The sequence below is a fragment of the Dermacentor variabilis genome, chromosome 10, assembly GCF_050947875.1.
Source record: "Dermacentor variabilis isolate Ectoservices chromosome 10, ASM5094787v1, whole genome shotgun sequence".
In the NCBI taxonomy this organism is placed as follows: Eukaryota; Metazoa; Arthropoda; class Arachnida; order Ixodida; family Ixodidae; genus Dermacentor; species Dermacentor variabilis.
In genome coordinates, this window is record NC_134577.1 from 31,011,100 (window position 1) to 31,033,941 (window position 22,842).

Consider the following 22,842-nt stretch of genomic DNA (forward strand, 5'->3'; position numbering starts at 1 on the left):
TAAAGCATCGCACGTGTACTGCGAAAGACGTGGGATCGTTCCCCACCTGCGGCAAGTTGGTTTTTCACCCACTTTCATTGCCATTTATTTATCATTTCTTAAATTCAATTAGTAAGTACAAGTAATTTCCCCTATGTTGCCCTTGGAGTCTTTGTTTGTTGGCCTCTCATGATATGATTAATAATAATCGGGCCCTTCGGTTAAGCGCCTTCATTCCCTCTCAGAGAGAGAGAGAGAGACTGCATAGAGAGGAAAGGCAAGGAGGTCAACCAGACGAACTTCCGGTTTGCTACCCTACACGGGGGGAAGGGACAGGGGGAATCGAAAGAGGAAAGCGGGATAGGGTGAATGCTGTGACTCTCAGAGAAAGTTTACACCCTTTGGGGCTAAACCGGTCCCTAAGCAATATCGCCATCTTATCTTGAGTGCCTTTGCTTTCTTTAACGCTGCTCGTCCGGTTCTTCAGTTCATGAATAGTATGCGTGCTTTCAGCGTGACGCAGTATTGTCGACAGGAAAGTAGCGAGCGCAGAATTTTCAAGATAGGAAATGCAAGCAAGGCTGGTGACGAATATTGTATGGGGTCAAGATACACCCCAAATGGTGTGAACTTTTTTCAGAGTGTAGGGCACGTTTTACAGCGTCAGTTCTGAGAAAAAAAAGAAAGGAAGGAGCACCTTCGGGCGCCAACTGTGTCAACTGAAAGGCAGGTGTCATTATATCTGTTCTATTCAAAAATAAAATATAGTTAGAAACGTTTTTCAGAAGAACCCATTGAATATTTTCAATATTCTATGAGTTTTACCAAGATTTAAAGAAATGTGAGATACAGAGAAATGACGGATGAATTGCAGAGAGGTTAAGCAGATTATCTGCCTGGTTCGCTACCCTGCATGAGGGTATGAAGAGAGGCTGAAATTGTGAACTCCATGCGTGATCCCTATGCCGATATGCAAGATAAGAAAGCAGATGTCCAGCATACTTGGAGAGCACCAAGCTAGCCGCTTGACAAACACACCTGATCTGAAGTATTGTCACACACAGTAAACGAAAGACAAAAAAAAAATGGGGGGAGGGAAAGACTCGGAGGCCGTGCTTAGAGCGAGATAGTTTGTAAGTGCACCCAGAATGAGATCTGTCGCTGGCGTCCATGCAGGCTTCTTAAACAGCACTTGAACCACTAAGCTGCGCTTCAACGAATGATAGGAAGTGCCTGGATTTTCCTAAAGCTCGCCCTTCTGACTTTCGAACAACCTCGAAGATTCTATGCTGGGCGTATTGAAGGTAATATTTCATTGGAAAATCATGTTGTGAAAATTGTTGGCGCCGTTTGTCCTCTAATTTCTACTAATATTTGATGAATTTTCAGGACATTACAGGCACTATGTATTTAGAATATACAAAACTGTCACTCACGGTGAGTCTTACGTACCGGACACCGTTTAGACATAGTCGAACCCGTGGATGAAACTGCCGTAATTTTTAACTGCGTCAGAAATTGCCAGCGCGGGCCTGTGTGCAAAAATAAAGCTGGTCTGGCGTGTTTTGGGTGCACGTACGTAATAATAATAATAATAATAATAATAATAATAATAATAATAATAATAATAATAATAATAATAATAATAATAATAATAATGGCTAGATAGCCAATTTAATCAGCGCCCTTAAGCTGTAGCTCAAAGCTAGATTGCCGGCCTTGTAATGTAAAACCGCTTAATTTATTCTGAGGAACAAGAAAAAGAAAATCACTCGCACACACAAGAAGAATAATACATAAAGGCCAATGTTTCGTGTAGCCTTTAGATAATTACGACGTATCGATTTTGATAAAGGCGAACCACGACACCCACGCCACGAAGATTGTAATTGACAGCGCTTACTAGTAGACGGCTGCTCGTGGCACGCGGCGTAATGAGTCGGACGCAACGCGCTTCTCGTCCCACGCAAATGAACGCACCCTGGCCCGCATATATATATATATATATATATATATATATATATATATATATATATATATATATATATATATATATATATATATATATATATATAATGATGCGCAGACGAACAACTGCGGGATCGCGCGTATGGCGTTCGAGTAACGCGACTTGCCAGCTTTCGTAATAAGTTGGTGGAGTCGGCGGTGGCGTACAGAATCGCGCCCGAGAAATGATATAGCCGATCGGGGCAATCCTTGATGATCGGAAATGCACATTCGTCGTAGTTTCCCTGCGCGATGCGAACACGCGTCTCTCGGTAATTGCTGCGGGCGCGCAATAAGAATTCTGGCCTGCATGCTCGGTAAGTAAGGTACGGCCAAAAAAAAAAAAAAGGAAAGGAAGAAGAAGCCTTGCCCCCGCCAATCAGCGAAGTGCGTGCATGAACGGGCACGTCCAGCGGCCAATCAATAGACAGCTTTAGTTGGGCGTCCGCAGCAGCTCTGCGTACGCAGCAAACCCGCGTAGGCATGAGTGCGCATGCGCAGTACGCGGGAGCACGCACGGTATCTCGCGTGCTCCCGCAGCTTTTGCAAAAGCTGCGTAGCGTCCGCTGCGGGTTCAGCGTGGCTTGGCGGGACGTTCTCGCGTGTTCTCGCGAGTCCGCGAGAGCGCATTTTTCGACATCGCTCCTGCCGAAGATATGACTCCGGCTTGTGGTCCGACTGAGTGGCGGCTGATATAGGCTACACAGTTTCAGAAGGTGGCATATATGGCGGCGCTGAGTAGCACACTACTGGTTCCTACGCGTGCAAGTCAGCACTCCCCTTGTCAGCTTTTGCGTCCGGCCAACTATTACATAGCTTTAGTTTAGGGGACGCAAGCGGCTTGCATACGCAAGAACTAGGGGCGACAATACTGCGCATGCGCAGACGCTGACGTAGGGGTCTGCGCATGCATATGCGCAGTATGGGTCAGCGTCTGCGCATGCGCAGTACCGTCGCTCCTAGTTCTTGCGTACGCAAGCCGCTTGCGTCCCCTAAACTAAAGCTCTCTATTGCCGTATGGTGCGCGCGCTCCGCTACGCACGCACAACCTCGCGCTCTGTGTACGTGGGTGGTTGCGGACGGCCAGCTAAAACTGCCTAATACTGGCGAATGACTCTGGCGCTGCGAGTTGGTTCGGCAGCTCGCGTGTGTACGCGCGCTCATCGTCGCGAGTATTTCGGTGCGGGTGCGTGCGTACCCTAAACACGATGCACGGCGAGTGGGCCGGATGGCGTGCCCGAACGCGTGAAATTCAGTGAAGACGTATGTGTGCCCTGAAGAAACACCGAAGCAGCCGAGGAGCGAGCGCTCCCAACCGAGTGGGCAGCGGTGCTTTTAAGTCCGCTGCCGTGATGCGGGCGCCCCCACCACCGCTCGTTTCGATTGATTGTCGCTGGGCATGCGACAACGCGGCTCGCGAAACCGTTTCATGTCTTACGTAACGTGCCAATCTGTAGCAGTGGCCTTCGCAGTGCCCGCCTGGGCAGATTCTTACAAAGAAAGAAAGAAGGAAAGATAGATAGATAGAAAGAAAGAAAGCGTTGGAGCACGCAAGGAATGTTTTCAGAAAAGCGCGTGAAGCAAGAGGAATGAACTAAATACGAGAGATTACAGTTCGGAAATCGCTCGGACCGCATTCACACCGGCGACTAACACAAGTCCCGCGACCGACGACCGCGACTGGCGACTGGCGGCTACCGACGTTCACATCTGCAAGCGCGACTGGCGGTCGTCACGCCCGAATATCCTGCCTCGCGTCTGGTCGTACCGCCATTATTAGTGTGTAAAATGACCGTCAGTGTGTACGGAAGACTAGCTCCTGCGCCGGTGACTGGTTCAATAGGTTTTAAACCTATTAAACCCGTAGGTTTAATTGCAGCTGCAGTCACGCGACTGAAAGATCTAGTAGCAACGAGGTACCGGCCGGAATCGCTTGCTCCTCGACCAAAGCGAGCACTTGCGAGCAACTTGGTCGCACGAACTCGGCGAGTCGCACGTGTGAAGGAGTCCTTACTGCGACAGCAGTAGGCTGTGACAGCAGACAGTGATAATTCTTCAAAAATAGCTCCTTTGTAAAAGAAACGTGACCCCCCTTTCTTCTCGTTAGAAGAGAAGAACGAGAAGAAAGGGGGTTAGCAGAGGGGCCCCATTTTTGTTAGTCATATCACAAGAAGCTAACAAACACTAATTCCGTTAATTTATCGTTTCGTTATTTTATTTATTAAGCACAACTAATTACCCTATGATGTCCTTGGTGCCAGTGTTTGTTGGCTGCTTATGATATATATATATATATATATATATATATATATATATATATATATATATATATATATATATATATATATATATATATATATATATATAGTTGAAACACTATTTAACGAAGTTATGACCACGCTCCAATTATTTCGTTAGATCACGAAGTTCGTAAAATCGAGAAAGGAAGCTTTTGCTCCTCCGAAATCTAAAATTGTAACGTAGCGACGCGCAAAGGGCACCGTGGCATTGCATGTGTAAAGCCCCTTGATAATCAAGGGACTTTATGCATGTGCCGCCAATCCAGCCATCTGTCGCATAAACCATGAACTAACGAAAGCAACCACCGCCGCCCCTACCGAGGCGGTGTTGAGTCGGCTGTTCTGTGCAGGGACGCGGCGTGCAACGTCGTAGAAATAAAGCTAGGGATGTGACCATGGCGCCTAGATGTTTGAACGCGATAGCTTTTGAGCGCACGCTCGAAGAAGAACCCGTCTGTGTCAGAATTAGAAATAACCGCTTGTTTTACTGGTTTATTTCAGGAAAAAACTTCGTTAACTGGAGTTCGGCGAAGTTTGTTTCGTTAATTCGGGTTGATGATAACATTGAACCCTATGTACCTGCCGAGGAATGTAAATTCCTTCGTTAGATCGGGAACCTTGTAACTTCGGATTTCGTTAGATCTAGTTTTAACTATATACATACATGTGCAACGCACTTTTAATAGTTTAGCTATATCCACGTATGTTCAAGCTAAATTTATTCTGCAAAACAGCAATAGTAAGTCTTAATAACTAGACACGTGTGGATTAAGTGGATTAATATCAGCTCAAACTAGACATCACTCATGCCTTTTCTACGCGAAAATGGGGAAGGGCTGTTTGGAGGAGGGCACTCCCTAAGCAATTTAGGACTGCATGACCTAACGGCGGCGAAGAGGCGTGCATATTAAGCTCAACATAACTCCTGTGCAAGTCTACAGAAAGTGGAGGAAATTAGGCGTGTTTTATTGCCCCATCAACATGAAACTTGAATAGGTTGGCGATCCTGAGGGACGATATTGATTGCAATGATGCCGCCAACCTCGGGGATGGCAAGCTCAGTGATGAGACTTGGGGCCTGTGGCAACTAGATATCAATGCTGGACGTCTTAACTTCGTAGTCCTCTGAATCAATCACCGCTGGATTTTGCAAGAACACCTAGACAACATGCAACCGTTCTAAGAATGATAATTCCATTTCAGCCGCTCGCTTTCACGGAGCGTGACAGTGACAGGCGTCTTACGAAGCTAAGATGGTGAGGAAACGGAGATCAAACAACGTCGTGCTTGTATAGCTTCATATTGCTGTAACTCCTGTGCGGCTTTATAATTCTAGGAAATGGTTATTGCCGCATTATACGACCAGATATTTGCATTCAGTCCGTGGACGTCTTTGACACAGGATACTGGGGGCAGTGGCGCCATCATCGTCCCCAAGCCCATGGCAGCGGTGACATCTTCGGGCAACCGTAGCCACTAAGTGTCATTTCCGAGCGCTTCGAGTTCGTCATCAGCCGAAGCACCGTCGCTAGACTTTCGCGGGAATCGCAATTTGGGGAAACAGGCATCATTACCGGGATGACTCCTTACCCGACGCCGGGTCACACGTGTCAGCGTTTTTGGGAGGTCTCATTTCCAGCTTCTCGCTGCTTTTTTTTTTTTACATTTTCGTTTCCGTTCTCACGAATTCCTAGCGCACGAAGGAATGCGCAGACGAGGACATTTACAGGGAGAGCGAACTTGGGAATGTCAGGGGGAATTAGAAGAGGAGGGGTGCGGCTCGTATCCCGAATGAATGTGTTGCAGCCTCGGATCGCCGGCCCTCTGATGTGGGAAGCCTGTGCTGCTTCAGCGAATACTTTGATTGGGTCGCTCGCTTTCCTTTTCCTATCTGGCTTCTTTATCTCCTTAGTTGTCAGATAAGCAGAATGCCTAGAAGGTTGGTCCGAATACTTATGGTTCTTGCGTTGGGTGTTCACGTTTAGGCAACAGGGGACATCACTCCGAGTTTTCGGGGCGAATGGTCGCTATCACGAAGTCTTAACATGATAAAGCGAAAGAACACATTCAGTGGCGATTCAGCGGTAAATGCCAGAAAACGCGTTGGCATTACGCTGCACCTTTTAGAGGTCCCAAACCCGTGGGTTAAACTGCCTTTATCGCACTGCAAAGTGTTGTTGAGGAGCTCACTCGACAGGAGCTTTTTGAGGAGCCTTTCGACGAGCGAAGTGCGACTGATGGTGGTCTGCCGCACGCACGCACGCACGCACGCACGCACGCACGCACGCACACAAATGCTCGCGCTCTCTTGCATTTGCCCCACTTGACACTCCTAATGCTCCCGCATTATAAGTGGTGCCCCGTGGCCGTCGATGCTGAGAATTGAACCAACTCTCTAAACAAGCACGAACCTATAGACACAGGGTACCAGTGCCGTGTCTGGCATATCTGCGATATACAGGCTCAATGACAGCAACTTGCATTTTAGTGCAAGCGAGCATGCGTGTTCTCCTCCCCCCTTTCTTTCTCCCTTTCATTGTCACACCCTTCATCTTTCTTTGGAACGTTAGCTTGCTGTTCGGCATCAGAATTTTTTTTTTTCCTGAACGCTTATTGAACATGGAGTAGCCTGTCATGCCTGTTACTACGCCAACTTTCCCAGTTTCCAAACTACCGTCCTATCTGTCACTCTCTCTTCTTCTCTCTATCTACACATGTGTAGATATGAACACACGAGTGCAGACATCTTTATGTAGTTATTTAGACATACAATTCACGTGTGTATTATACGGACCTACGTATATATATGTCAGTGTCACCGCTATCTCGCGGGCCCTTACGCTCCAGGTTCTGCTGTGCCGATCGGGACGCAACCTCCTCTTTGACCTCGGGCCCACTTTCTTGGATAAGAACCCTGGGCTCCGGCTTGGAAATGGATGCCCCGAGGCGGCGAGGCTCACGTCGCGCCGCGAGCCACGCCCGCACGCCGGGCACGCCTCGCGCATGCATTGGCGTTCGAGAGAGCGTCACCGTCTCTGGCGCATAGTTCTGGCTTCGCCGAAATGCATGACGCTCTTCCGTTCCATCGATTGTCGAGAGTAACGCAAAGAGAGTATGAGACAAAATGGAGACAGCAGGAAGGATGAGATTATGTATTCCTCTTACGTTCTGATGTACTCCGCCCTCCTTCCCTGCTGTGCCCTTGTTTGAATATTGAAGCTGCGGATATCTGCAGTTTCATAGTAAGAACGCTAAAAGCACATCTGGCACGAGTGTATGCGCGCGCTCTCACTACGGATGTAAAACCATGTATGCGGAATGATTTGCGTTTCTTTTTTTTTCTCATGGCTTCGAACGACTTTTGTGATCATGTTAACGTTTCTAAATATCATTTTTCATCGCGAATTTGTTTTATGACAAGGATTTGTCTGCAAACATTTTTTGCTTTATTTTTTATTTTTGCTTTTAACGGTTCTTTTTTGATCACCCTATGTTTTTTTTTTCTTCTCAAGAGCCCCTCATTTTCCTTCGATCGCTCTCTCTCTCTCTCAACTGTTCTGGCGAACAGCCCCTTCTATTCACCGGATCTTGACTCGAAGATGCGTTTACCGCCTGGTTACCAATGTGTGACAAAACTCTGATGCGCTGGCTGGGATTCGATTTTGCCGGTTAACAGCTCTGCTGTCTGCGCAATCGTGCAATGAAACAGCAAGCGTTTTTTAAATACTCTCTCTGCAGCAAAGATACGCGTTCAAGCGCACGATTCCTTTAATGAAGCGAATTGCCTTCTTGCAGCGTTCTGCCGCTCGCCTACATTGACAGTCGTAGCGTATAGTTTCTGTACAATATTTTTACAGCGAAGCTATATGTGGCTAGCCGATTCGTCCGTCCGTCCGTCGCCTGTATGCCGGAAACTCCTCCGGCGCAACTCTATGTCCATGCGCGATAAAAAAATGAGAAAGAGGGGCGCGCGATTGGCTGCGCTAGTATAGTGACGTCGTTGCTCTCTGTCGCAGCCGAGCGCGCGCGCAGCAGTTTCTCTCCGGCTTGGAAATGGGTAGGCCATACGTCATAGGTACCCCTCAGGAGTAGGCAGCCTTCGATCAGCAACGCCGCGAGCACCTGGAACGAGCTCGTCTACGCCGTGCCGATGGTGCAGCCCGGGCACAAGAACAGGCTCGTTCAGCCGAGCACAAGCAGCAGCTGCGTACTGAAGATCCGGCAGCCTACCAAGCCGTCGTTTAATGAATCGTCAGGATCAAGGCAGCGACAAACACCGGGGACGCGCGTTTCAGCTCCCGCTGGTTAACCATCTGTGTGGTGTGCTTGGGCGGTGGTTTTTTGTTTCCCTCGCGCACCCCGGGGAGAGAGAGAAGTTTAATGATACGAAATACAGAGAGGTCGACCGGAGGTATATTCCTCTAGCCAGCTACTCGGCGTTGGCGGAAGGGGAAGAGGGAAAGAAAGAGAGAAGAAATAGGTGCATGATGGGTGACGATGACGAGAAAAGGAGGATGTAAAACATATGGCAAGGAACTTGTCATGCTCAAAGCTTACAGTCCCCAGGACCGTACTTTTTAAAAAGTTCAGTAACGCCTCGATGGCCTTGAAACTCGATTGAGCGTCTGGCCAAGGGCCTAAAATAACGTCCTCCGACAACGGTGGGCTCACGCCGTGTTCTTGCAGGCGCCTGCGACCGCCTGTTCGTGGCCGAGTGGATCCAGGGCATGGAGCTGGAGGGCCACGACAACCGCGTGCTGCGCAACGCCACCCGCCGGGCCTGCCTCGAGGCGTGCGCCGCCGAGCGCTCGTTCGTCTGCCGCTCGGCCGAGTGGGACGAGCAGCGGGGCGGCGAGTGCCGGCTCAGCCGCTACGACCGCTTCTCGAGGCACGTGCACTTCGGCCGCGCGGCGGACCCGTCCGTCGCCTACTTCGACAACACGTGCGCCTACAAGCCCGGTGAGTGCGATCGGCGACGGCGAAGTGCGTCGGCGCGCGAGGCGTGCACCGTCTGCTATAAAGAAAGACGTCAAGGCGAGCTGGACGATGGATCATTTGTGTGGAATTGCATGCAACGTTATTGTGAAGACAACTTCTTCTCACCTGACTTCAGGCGGGTTTGTCTATCGGGGATGTGGGTATCTTGTAGGCACTTCCAGAAGAAGAAGAAAACGCAGTTGGTTAGATCACTTGCAGAGGTGTTGTGAACTTGAACATAGTGGTATCAAATGAGTTCCCTTCTCGCCGAGAACACGGAATAATAGTCACCGACTAAGCATATAACCAAAGAAAGAAGTGTAATTAGTCGTAAATGGGCTGGGATGCTAGAGCTTGAGTCGGTTGACTGATCGGTATGTATCGATTACCTGATCATTTCAAGCAGGCTAGGCGAGTAGTTGTCACCGCGGAGCCTGCAGCGAGCGCAATGCCGCGCTCCTCGCGGCGACGTTCTATTTACGTCACCCACCAGCCGGCAGCCAGCGCAGTGCGACAGCGAGGAGCAAGAAGCCCCGTCGGGCAGCACGACACAAGGATTTTAGGGATCGCCCGACATTGGTGCGCAGGCGCAAGTAGGAGCGGGTGCGAGAAAGAAAATCTGGGTGCTTTTGCTTCTTGAATGCCTGTCTTCGCGTAGGTACTACGGTGGAGAACATTGTTTGCTCGTTTTTGTACGCGTTTGTCCCCTAGGCGTGCCGGCATTGCGGAGTGGGGTCGAGTTTACGCTCCGACGCTGGCTGCCCGCGCGGTGAGGCAATGGGCCCGGACGCATATTGACAATCGCTAGTAGGTACAGCGGGGCGCGGCGTTTCTCGAGGCGCTTGGCGTTTTGGCGCAGGCGCGAATAAGAGGGTCTAAAAATTAATCTGCTGAAAACTAAAGTAATGTTTAACAGTCTCGGAAGAGAAGAGCAGTTTAAGATGGGTAGCGAGGCATTGGAAGAGGTAAGGGAATACATCTACTTAGGACAGGTAGTGACTGCGGATCCGGATCATGAACTGAAATATTCAGAAGAATAAGAATGGATTGGGGTGCGTTTGGCAGGCATTATCAGATCGTGAACAGCAGGTTGCTATTATCCCTCAAGAGGAAAGTGTATAACCAGTTGTGTCTTACCAGTACTCACGTACGACGCAGAAACCTGGAGGCTTACGAAAAGGGTTCTACTTAAATTGAGGACGACGCAACGAGCTATGGAAAGAAGAATGATAGGTGTAACGTTAAGGGACAAGAAAAGAGCAGATTGGGTGAGGGAACAAACGCGAGTTAATGACATCGTAGCTGAAATCAAGAAAAAGAAATGGCCATGGGCAGGACATGTAATGAGGAGGGAAGATAACCGATGGTCATTAATGGTTACAGACTGGATTCCAAGGGAAGGGAAGCGTAGCAGGGCGGCAGAAAGTTAGCTGTGCGGATGAGATTAAGAAGTTTGCAGGGACGACATGGCCACAATTAGTACATGACCGGGGTAGTTGTAGAAGTATGGGAGAGGCCTTTGCCCTGCAGTGGGCGTAACCAGGCTGATGATGATAATGATGATTATGATGATGATGATGAGTAAGAGCGGGTGCGAGAGAGAAAAGCTGGGAGCCTTCGCTCCTTGAATATGTGACTCTGCCTACGCACTACGGTGTAGATTACAGAGTTGCCAGATTGGGCTATTGATAGCCAAATTGGGCTACTTTTATGTGAGTTGGAGTCGAAAAATTCCGAGTGGCTACATGGCTATATTTGGGCTATTCGTGTCTTAAGGACTTCCGAGTCCTGAGCACACGTCAACAAAGACAAAATTCGGAAACGTCGGTTTATGAAAACCCCAAGCTCATTGCTGCTACCAAGATATGTAGGCAATCTCGAAGGCAGTGTTTTTGGGCAGTGTCGGCGCTAGGAGGATGGCGTTAAGTGATGGCCGCCATGCTTATACGTATTCCAGGGCTAAGCTCTCTTGTTCTTGTTTTGGTTTCAGCGCCATCTGCTGTCGGTCCACGCGTGGTTCAGTAAGAAAAACGGCGAGGCTGACAGCTGTCGAGTACGTGTTCCCTGGCAGCTGCTACGCAGCGCATTGCTATGTCGGCTTACACAACAGCTCAAGTATCCACACGGACGTCGTGGCGAGTCATTTGCGCCCGCGGTCCTTCAATGTTTATGAGGGGTTCCCAGAAGCCTATTACTTAGTTTTCCCAGATATCACCCCGTTATTCGTTTACCGAGTAACGTTGCGAAAAAATCCGCATGTCGCTTTAAACGAGAAACGCGATGGTTCGAGCCTTTATTTACACACATGCTCAGCGAAGCGCAGTAGTCTCGACTGTCGATCGAAACGAAATGTTCTGCTCTGGTATCACCAAGCATTAGGAATGCGGAAAGCGTTGCCGGAAATTCAATGTCCGCCTGCTGTCTGAGCCTTGTCCGTCCATGTGCTACCTCTTTTGAACGCACCCGTCCAACGCGTGTTCACCCAGGTTTCGTTGACAAGTAATGATTTTAGCAACCGCATGTCGAATGAGACATTGCAAGCTATCCTCGCGTTTAGTTTGGTCTGGCAGCGAGTGGGTACAGAGAGATGCAAATGAGAAAGGCAGGGAGGTTGCTGCTAATATTTTCAGTCATGTGAACAGTTGCTGTCATGTTTTAACTTTGCAGTTTTATATGATCGAAGTGTTTTTATATGGCAGTTGAAGTTAATTAAAATGGGGCTAGATTGTATATTTAATCAATTTGCGTAAATACCCAGTGTCAGAAGTATCAAATGGGACTCTACGCAATGTTCTGTTTTCGTTCTTTGTTTTAGTCGTGCAGCTGCCTATTACCTGAAAGCTGTGATTCTTTCATGGAACTTCTTGAACGTTGCGTCTTATTGAAATGATAAGCTCTGTAAATATATGAAAAACGATGTTCGTCCACAGTAAACATGGCCGTCAGGATGATAACTCGTCAGTTTTCATATCGAACCCCTGGGACAGTTTCTTTCTCTTTAAACTGTGTGCGTACGAGTAATTGCGATCGTGGCTTATTTTGTGTATGCACATGCTTTACAATCATTATAATTCCTCTTTGGGCGTCGTCATTACATTGCACATTACTGACGCCTATTTTCCAGCTGTGGTGAGGAATACTGCGTTCGATATACATAATAGGTGCTTGTGGTGCTGTTAAGTCCATATTTTATTACTTTTGCACACATCGCAAGGTGGTTGGGAAGATAGTTCCTGCAAGTTTGTAAAGGAATAGTAGTGTTCTGACTTCCTATTCTTATGTATAGTACTTGAATGTGTTAGACAAAGGGGTTTACTTTGTATCTCATTACAGCCGTGCGTGACCCATATAAATCGACTTTGTGCGTACTCTAGCGGAATTAGATTTCTTTTTTTCATGTCGCGCTGAAAGTAAGCTACATAGCCCCCTCGGAGATTGACAATAGACCATTGTCAGTTGCAACCATTTTCACATATCGCCGACAGAAGACATCGCAGCTGAAGGCGACGAAGGGACTACTTCGGTTTATGAAGGAGACGGGCTTGGACAAGCGGCTGTGACAGTGATGTCACGTACCGCGCAAGAGTGACAGACTCTAACCAACGATGTGTGTGCCGTCTTATGTGCTCTCTATCTCTTCTCCCCATCTTTCATCCGCCCCCATCCTGCTCCCATGTGTAGGGTAGCAAACCGGTTAAGCTAAACTGGTTAACCTCCCTGCCTTCGTTCTCCACTTTTTCCTTCTTTCCTTGGCAACACACGCATTCGTTCCTGCCTTCGCAGAAACTTGCGCACACGTTTTCATATTGCAAGAATGTTACCAGAGAATCCCTGTTTAAGCATTGCGGAGTTCAACTCTTTTCGATACTAACACCACCTGGATTACTGCCAGCGCCGTAATCCAGGTAGCTGTTAAAACTGTAAGTTTTAATTCACCTCTACCGTTATGGGCCAGCAGGTCGTTCTCTTTGTTCCCATTCAAAGGCGAATTGCAGTCACAACTGCCGTTTCTTCGCACGAGGAAATCGCGAGGCGGTTTCCAGTTTTCTCCGGAGCCCAGTGTGCCTGTAAGCGGCATAGTTTGCTAACTCAGCGTCGAGCTGCTTTCGAGTAAGTCGAAAAAGAAAGAGAGAGGGCTGGAGAGAACGTGCTTATTTTATGAATCGAGCTTAGGAAAGGCATTCCTGTTTTAATGCCTTGAGTTCGGGCCGCTTCTTGGGCACACGATCTGGAACCGCTGAAGCTGATCCTCGAGGTTGGAGCTGGCAATAGTTTGCTTGACTCTTATAGAAAAATGCCTCGGGTACAGCGAGGCGTGACCTATATAGTTGCCTCTGAACGCAGCTCAGTAAACACCAATAATGTCATCAGTAAATCGGAAAAGAAATTCTTGGGTCCGTTGTAACAATAAGTGGTGCGCAAATCCACGCCTGAGTGACAGCTCTCACTACAATTCTTTACGTAGATCTTGAGGCAAATGTTGTGCTGGTTGCATGCGGCGGAAGTAATTTCGGAGCCGTAAATACGCGGTGATTTTGACGCGACAGCGTTAAGGGATCCCGTGTCGCAGAAAAACCGGTGTCGGCGTCCTGCGTTTCCGAAAGATTTTCGAACCACGCATAGCCAGGCCTTTGACGTGACGCAAAGAACTGACTGAATTAATTGAATTTCTCAAGCTAAAATGCGTGAAAAAATCGTAAACTACGACTTACACACGACCTTTAGACATGATAGCTCTCGGATTGTAATTTGAATATGCGAGAAAACGCAATTATGTCACGCGAAAACTCAAACAAACCGCTTTTCCAGCATTTCTACAATTCATAGACCGGAGACGGCGTCCGCCATTTGCGCACGCCCGCGCGTAAATATCTCAGAGTCCACGGAGACGACCGCACTCCGTAATTCCGGCATGTCTAGGGGACAAACGCATACAACACGCGCTCAGAAACCTCCTCCGTAGTGCCTAGGCCGAGTCGCATATTTAGGGAGCAAAAGCCCCCAGATTTTCTCTCTCGTGCCCGCCCTTACTCGCGCCTGCGCACAAACGGCTGGCGATCCCTAGAATGAACGTCTCGTGTGCTGCCCACTGTTGGGTGACGTAAACAGAAGGTCGCTGTTGGGTGACGTAAACAGAAGGTCGCCACGAGGGACGCAGCTTTGCGCTCGCTGCAACCTCCCAGTTTCGGTTTCGCGCACTCCGGCGGCCGGAATTCGTCGTGCCACAGTTGGGCAGCTAATCGCATTTTTCCAGATCCAGAAGTTGACATGGCTTGTATGGAGAGCTCGCCTCAATTTCCCTATTAGAATGAGCTAGCTGAAGCGAAAGGTTTAAAGGTTATGTATTTGTTAGATTAGCGACTAATTAACGTCTATCCACAGTCACCTCGTATAACCGGCACCACTATCGTCATGTCTACAAAATAACCCTATTTTATTTAAAAACGGCTGTTTCTTTAAAAATTACCAAAGTCTTCATATAGAGACACCCGGTATATAGTAAAATCAGCATCTACAAACACCAAGTTTCCTGTGTGCCGTTCTTGCTGTAACCTCTGGTGAGGGTGGTACTATTTAGAAATAAATTATTGAATGACAATGAATGAGTGAATGAATGAATAAATAAATAAATGAATGAATGATGATTGAATGAATGAATGAATGAATGAATGAATGAATGAATGAATGAATGAATGAATGAATGAATGAATGGGACTGTTAGAAATGTCTTGGTATTCGCACCTCTCAGTAGTCGCTCGCTAAAAACCAGCTTTCCTTGATTATACGGTCACGAAATTCCGGGCATCGCGCAGACAAGGCTGGTCGCATGCGGGAAACACTGGGCTGGACGGTGCCATTAGTAACTGCGGACCCTTGCGGGCGAAAACACTATTTCTTCTAGGCTTCTACGCGACCTTTTCGGCGTCCCGTTTCCTTTCTTTTTTTTTTTTTTTTTTGCGGAGTAGAACACTCGCTCTCTCGTTCTGTCAGCCAAGAGCAGAATAACGTGGAGAGACGAATAACACCGTTCATCTGTCTTCATTGGGGCAGCACTTCTCTGACGGCGTTGCGCTTGGGAGCCGCAGTTCCTGTTCCTTTGCTTTTATACGCGAGTCATCGTATCCTTCCGGTTGTGGAGTTCTGGGAGGGCCGGGGGAGAGGGGGGGGGGGTGTATTAGATGAGCCGAGACCGCATCCCGCAACTTATCTCTTAGTGTTATCTTTCTTCGTAGTACAGTGGAGAGAAAAGACGCTGTTCTGGGTTAAGAGGAAGAAAGGCGAGGTGAACGGGTGAAGCGGGCGCGATATTCCTGCGCGAGGTTGGCAGTGGTGTAGACGCGAGGGGCACTTGGCGTGCGGTCTTGTTCCGGTGATTGGAGCGCCCGGCTCTCAGAGCGCGGACCGCGGGGCAGAGTCTTCTTCGCCGCGAGCGTCCGGCATGTTTGCCTTGGGTTTGTTGTTGTCTCGGCTAATCGGATTTGCGGCTGGCCGCTCACGCTGCGGTCCCGAAAGTCGGTGAGAGGATGCGACCAAGTTTCCGGGAAGGAGGAAGGAGTCCGTCCCGCCGCCGCCTTCTCTGTCCGTCCCGTCGGCGCCCGAGTTGCGTGCACTGCGATGAAGTCGCAGCACTGAATGTCGTCCAGGCGCGAAAGGGAGAACGCAGTTCCGCTGCCGCCTATCTCTGTAGCGGCCTGCTCTAGTTTCGGGTTAGTCGCGTGACAGTTCATCCACAATCCTGTGGTCTGTCGGTGTGTTGGGCTTGTTGGTAAACACACTTTAAAGGTGTTTTAGCGTAGGCTGACGGGTGGGTACAAGAGGAATACATTAACACCAAGGTGCCAGTGCTCTCCTCTTCTCCCATATGCAAGTCTGCGCTAAGATGATTTTCCTCCTTTTGTACCCCAGTATTCTGTGCACTCACCCGCCGTGGTGGCGTAGTGGCTTTGGCTTTGTGCCGCTGTCAACACTACCTAGGGTAGGCGGTGTTGCGAAAGCCTGACAGCGCGGCGTCAAGTCCCGGCCGTGGTGGCCGCATTTCGATCAATGTAAATGCAAAATGTCCGTGTAGCGTGCATTGGCTGCACGCTAAAGAAACCCAGGTGGCTGACATTAGTCCCCCACTACGGCATGCCTCGTAAGAATATCGTGGTTTTACCAGGTAAAACTTCAGAATTTAATTTTTTTTTTTCTGTTCACTGCGATGAAATCGTGTGCTGAATATCGCTCGGCGGTCTCCGAGATCGGGCGGGCTCATTTTGTTTTGTTGCGATTTCCAAGGCCGGGATCATCCATCTAGCGGAGGAAAAAGGCTTCCCACAACCGTGCAACTCTAACGTTCCGCGCCATTTCTTTAGTTACAGTTAGTTACTTAGTTGAAGTCCCACCCTAATTTTCTGACCATTCTCTGGTCACCCAGTGCGGTTTCTGTGCACTGCGCTGAAATGGGGCGCTGTAAATCGTCCTTTCGCGAGAAAAATTTATGCATTTCGTAGCTGATTAAATATAACGTGTCGCGCCTGTTTCGAGTTATTCACGTGACAGTTTCATTTGATGAGTTTGTATTGGTTGTTGTTCCTTGCCAAGTAATAAAATTCTGGAAAAACTAGGCTACGGCAGAGCCGCTTTTACCTGTAATCATCAATAATTACCCCCACTGAGAAAGAAAGCAAAACCAGGAAATTAAATAAAAATGTTATCTACAACTGGAAATTTCAAAATAAGAACAAATGAAGGTGAAATAAATTGGAGAAAGAAGGGTGGATACTGTTGCACAGACAAACTGTTTGTTCGTGAACAAACAAACATAATACAGAATAAGACAGTGTATCAAGCTGAAGGCTATGAAAGGTAGACTATGGACAACACATTTTATGAGTCATTGTTGCAGTATCTCTATATAACGAGCATGCATGCTTATAGTTAGCTCCATTGTGACTTTATGCCGCCTGGCAAAGCAGTGAAAAAAAAAACTGCGCTGAGATGTTTCTGCTATGATGTTCATCGCTTCGAACATAACTTCCTGCTGAATAAGTTTTTATAAGTATGGCCACGGGCTATTATTTTCTTTTTCTGGCCGTATGGGATGCGATGACAGAGTTGCCGCTTTCGACCTGCAATTACGCTCTGCAGCTTTTCTATACATACTAGCGAAGTGATGCTTCTGTACATTATGTACAGTTTTCTCCAAAACATAGGGGTGCTGTCGGATACAAGCCACGTAAGTTATCTAAACAAGCGTTGTGCCTGAGTACGATGTCTCGGGGTTAGCGTTTCAATTTGGCGCTGTTTCTTGAGCTGTAGCACTACGTGTGTGCATATGCGAGACGGCGAAGTTGTGCATACACTAAAACGCAGTGCGCTTGCCATTCCGTTCATCTCTCAAAAAGAGCCGAGCCAGCAGAACTCCGTTCACAGCTTAATGACTTTTCTCTGCTGATGTGAATGCTTGGCTAATTGGAAAATAAAACTTCGTTGTTTCAGGCTAAACTATCATGTTTGTGTGAGCCCTGATATCAGGATCACCCATAAAATTTGCTTGATGCTTCATCCTTAAACTAGCGACATAAAGACAGATGTGTATGAAAAAAAAAAAACTGTTTTTAGAAACACGCAATGCTTGATGGCGCCAGGGAAATAAGCGAACGGCGAACCTTAATGGGGGTGTATAACTCGGGTATAATTGCGAGTAGACGAGTAGGTGACGGATAGCGGTACACTGCGTTTATGTAGGTGGAGCTTGCTTGCAATTTTTTAGGTTGTCACCGTCTATAGGGGCCTGTCTGCACGGTGTTCATACGCTCGCATTCCGGAACGTCCTTGCACTTAACAATTTGCCTCAGCTCGAGACAATGGGTTGTAGCGCCACACGGCGACAGAGGTTGTCCCCGCGTTTCAATGACATTCCTCGTCAGTTCTGAGAAGCGTAGCTTGTTTTTTTCAGTTGAAGCGTGGCGCTGTGTTCCACTAGGTGGAGTGGCGAAGGATCTGTCAGTCAACGATCACGCGAGAATTTGTTAGTAACGGTTCCCACGCTGGCACTTCTTTCACTGGCGCATCTATTAGTAACTCCTATACCGGGCGACAACTTTGCTGTCGCAGCTCAGCCAAAGGTACAAAGCCGAAGCACACATTTCTTTTTACTGCGCATCTACATGTAGTCCACGAATGTGAGAAAGTGGAGGCTACGTGGCGTAAAACAAATCGCACCAGTTATTATTTTTCTTTGTTCACGATCCAATTCCTAACAATAAGAACGTTGCCTAGAAAACAGATTTCCGTTACTTGCTGTACCTAGTCTTCGCTTTCTGGCGTCTATGTCTGGTTTTCCTCATAGAGTTTAATGCAATAAATAGTAGAGTGAACTCTGGCGCTAGTGTCCACGGTTACAGCAATGGGGGCGGTTGTAACAGCATGGGAATTATGGGAAGTGCATGGATCTGCCTGAACTACGCCCTTCTGGCTTCAAACGGCTTCGTGACTGTGTAAGCTCGTCATTTCCAACAATACACCACGTAATAATAATTAAATAAACATTATTAAAATTGTCTGACAGCAGGATTCGAGCACAGGACGTCCAGCACAGAATCCCGATATTCAAACCATTGCGGCATGGGGCATGACTCGACAAGTGACATAAAACGCCCTTTTCAATTTATCGCGGCAAGCCTTGAAACACTTCGCGCGTTCCGATTTCGCCACTTCTACGAGCTGAACCGTTGCAATAAGTAGCGATTGTGCCAGTTAGCAGCGTCTTCAGAACATCAAAGAGTATAGATTCCTCCGAAATTTACGACCGTGACCGCATATAAAGCGTAATAAACAAGGCCACAAGAACATCTGAATCCACAAGCACGAAGATCAGACAAATCTATGCACTTGCCATCATTCCCATGGTGGCTCGACGACTGCAGCACCGAAGTTCCGTCAAGCATATTGTAGGAAGCTCTGTGGTTATCTTACTATAGTAAGATACAACTTAAAAAAAAACGGCAGTTGGCAACCAAGGCACACGGACTGCGCGGCGTTGCTACTTCGCCAGCCAATCACTGAAGCGAACAAAATCGTCTTCATGCGACGTTTTCAAAATGGCGTCGCACTTGATACCTCCGGAGCGTATGCTGTTCTTTATGAGTCTTTTCATCGGTGGAAGCAATAAGGTGTGAAACTGACATGGACGAAATGTATGGGGTCTGAGCATTTCACTCTTCACAAGTCCTCGGTACAGTTCATTTAATTGCTGAGCCCGTTTTACTCGTGAAATTTCACTGCCAACTGAAGTGAATCTTGACAGTAAATAGTTGCAGCGAAGGAAACGTTTTATTTCAGTTCAATAAACAATTAGGCTTTCGCCATTCTACTATAACAGACGGGTGAAAATGTATAAAATTACGCGCTTATAACTTTTTTTTTTTGTGGTTACCGCCTTATTTAGGTAACAGGAAAAGTTTGAAGTACAAACCATTTGCAGCTTCGCGGAGGTACAGTGGCTGGCGGTTGTGAGTGTGTGAGCGGGGTTTCACTGCAGGCTAAGTTGTATCCTACTATAGCGAAACGCAGGCACTACTTCTATTAACACAAAAGCAGATGCTCTGCACGTGCGAGCGCGTGCACGTAGCTTTGGCTGTGCTGCCACAGAAAGTTGTTGTCGGGTATAGTTAACGTGGAGCTGGTAAAACGCGAAGTGAGAAACTAAATTATGGATTGCTTCCTTCATGGCGGATTACCGCCTTAATTACGGATTACTGTCTTAACTACGGATTACTGCTTAGTTACGGATTACTGCCTTATTAAGGATTACTGCCTTAGAAAAAAAAAAGAAACACCGTGCAACTACGTCGTAGTTGTCTTTTCGAATGAGGTATACACAAAGCAGCCTTTGTTTTGTAATTACTGATGATTACGTTTCAGAGAAAAAATAAATAAAGAAGATTTAGAAAATTTAGGACTGTGCCTGTTCTTCGATTAACAATTGATGCCCATATGCCAGCAGCGTTATAGGACGGACGGTCGCCCTGGATCCGCTGCAAAGCCTATCGAGCGCTGGGAACGGTGCGTACACTTCGTCGTTTTCGTGGCCAAACACGCTGCCCTTTTTTCGCCCGATACCGTGGCAGTACGATGGCGATGGCGCCAACGCGTCTCGCGTGTTGGTATAATTGATATCGCAACAATATAGTACGACCCACATTCAACGTTCCTCCGCTTAACACACACACACACACACACACACACACACACACACACACACACACACACACACACACACACACAGACACACACACACACACACACACACACACACACACACACACACACACACACACACACACACACACACACACACACACACACACACACACACACACACACACACACACACACACACAAACACACACACACACACACACACAAACACACACACACACACGTTTGAAGTATCAAATTTATTACTGTGAAGACACCAACCAGAATAGGCCTTATAAAGAGAAAAAAGAAGCAAGGACAGGGAGGTGAATTACAATTTGTCCAGTTTGCTATTCTACACATGGAGAGGAAGAGAGAGAGTGTGTGTGTGTACTAGAGTTCAGCTCACTGATGCGCACCAGACAAGCCCCAGTGCATTAAGAGCCGGGAAGGGAAGCCTATCGCTTTATGCCTCGTAGAAGAGCGTGCGTGGGTTTCTGGGCTGATGAGCTGCGAAGAGAGGATCTCAGAACCTCCGCTTCGATAGCTGGCCAGATCGTATAAGGCGCTGCACGCAACTACCGCGACGTGCCGTTCAACGAAGGTCCGATGCGAACTTGAAAGGAGACCAGGGAGACCCAATGTTTGCTCTGCACGTCGCTTTATTCCGTCGGGTTATTTCCCGGTTGTCACTCGATGGCTAGTACATTTGTGCTTTGCGGACGTTCCGGCAGTGGATTGCGGTTCTTTTCGGCGAGTGAGCCCGAACTTCTTAAGGACGGGCGCACCACTCGGGTCGTATCTCTTGGGAGGGCGTTGAATTGAATTAGGGAACCCGCCCTGTGGAGCCGGACCCGTCGTCGCCGTCGCGTCTTTGTCGCTCGGAGCGGCGAGCGCCGCGGGTCCTCAAATCAAGCAGTGGTCACTGGCTGGCCCCGGGGTTTGTTTGCAGTCCATCGCTCTCGACCTACGCGTTGTACATAGACCTAAGGACGCCAGCCGGGTCGGCGTGTAGCATACGGTCTGGATGTTTGCTTGGCCGATCTCTGTGGCACTCTTCTTTGGTATTGTGTTGAGAGAGAGAGAGAGAGAGAAATAGCAGGAGGTTAATCAAGCTGCGCCTTGTTTGCTACCCTACGTTGGGGAAGAAAAAAAAAGGTAAGTGAAGAGCAAAATTGCAATTAATGGTGCTCGAACACATGCAATCAAAGGCCGCTGCATGCACAGACTAATCGTCGTTAGGTAGTGTGTTGAAATGTTAAATAATCTTCGGGTCTTGGCAGCAAGTATAGAAAATGCCACTTTGACAGAACTCAAAGAGACTATCTCGTAACATTTACATATATCTCTGCACCATATTTATGTGTGGGGCTTGCCAAAATGCATTAATGGTCGTTCATCTCTGTGTTTTGTATTTCTTGCAAGTGTCCTCTTGTATTCTTAAGCTCTTTTTTTGTGTATTTACATTGCTGTTCGATTACGTCCAACGAATGACTTGTTACTCTTGAGAGTAACTATCATGTTACTCTTGAGAATATCAGTATTGACTCTGTTTGTTATTATAGGTTTGTATATTTCATATCTTTGTCCCCGTCTTATAAGTGCTGTTCTTGTTTCACGGTGTATTTCGTGTTCGTGCTCTTTTATTTTCCCTACAAATAGCGGATGTCGCTGCTTAATAGGTAGTGGGAGATAGCCAAGGTTCTTTAGTGCAACCTTTTCTTCTGTCATTTTTTTGTTGCATCACATGAAATCAAAAATAATTTTGAATTCAGAATGCACGTCAACTTTTACAAAGTGAGAATTTGCTGATATTTCTCTGATTTACATGTAGAATTATGAAGGAGGGTTTAACTTGCGATAAGCTTCATGTATAGAGTGTAAGAACATACAACGTTCCGCTGGAGATAGCCGAACCCACGTTACCCGCATAGCGCTTGCGATGTTCTGCGAATTGAGCCACGGCATCGGCTGTCCTTCCGTTGACTTTCTTGGTCATTTGTCCATTAACTTGTACTAAACCCAGCCGAGGGGGCGTATAGCCAGTGTCACTCGCGACCGTGGCTGCAGATGAGGCGCCGTCATGGCCTCAGTGGCGTTGGCTAACACATTCCACGGTCAGGCTTTGTAAAAGCAAAAACACCTTGTTTTTCATTATGCTACCTTCAGACAGCAGTTGCCTAAAGAGGGTTTCTCTTGATAATCTGTGATAGTGACACAACCACACGGGTCAGGCAGCAAAGCCTCTAGCCTCTTGTATGTCAGTTCAGCCGGTAAGTGTCTGGCCGAAAGGCAGAAGTCCCATGACTTCTAATGCGAATATTGTTATCGACTTCCTACGAAATTCACGTATCTGAGGGCATAAAAAATTCAGCTGTCTGCTATTTGGGCGGCA

At 47.7% G+C, this 22,842-nt stretch overlaps 1 protein-coding gene across 1 annotated transcript in view; it reads left to right on the forward strand.

Moving 5' to 3' along the window:
* Positions 1 to 22,842, forward strand: part of LOC142560251 (uncharacterized) — a 151,739-nt gene that overhangs the window by 28,128 nt on the left and 100,769 nt on the right. The window contains exon 4 of the mRNA XM_075672205.1: positions 8,973 to 9,245. Coding sequence (XP_075528320.1) covers positions 8,973 to 9,245 — 273 coding nt within the window. The remainder of the gene's footprint in view (positions 1 to 8,972; positions 9,246 to 22,842) is intronic.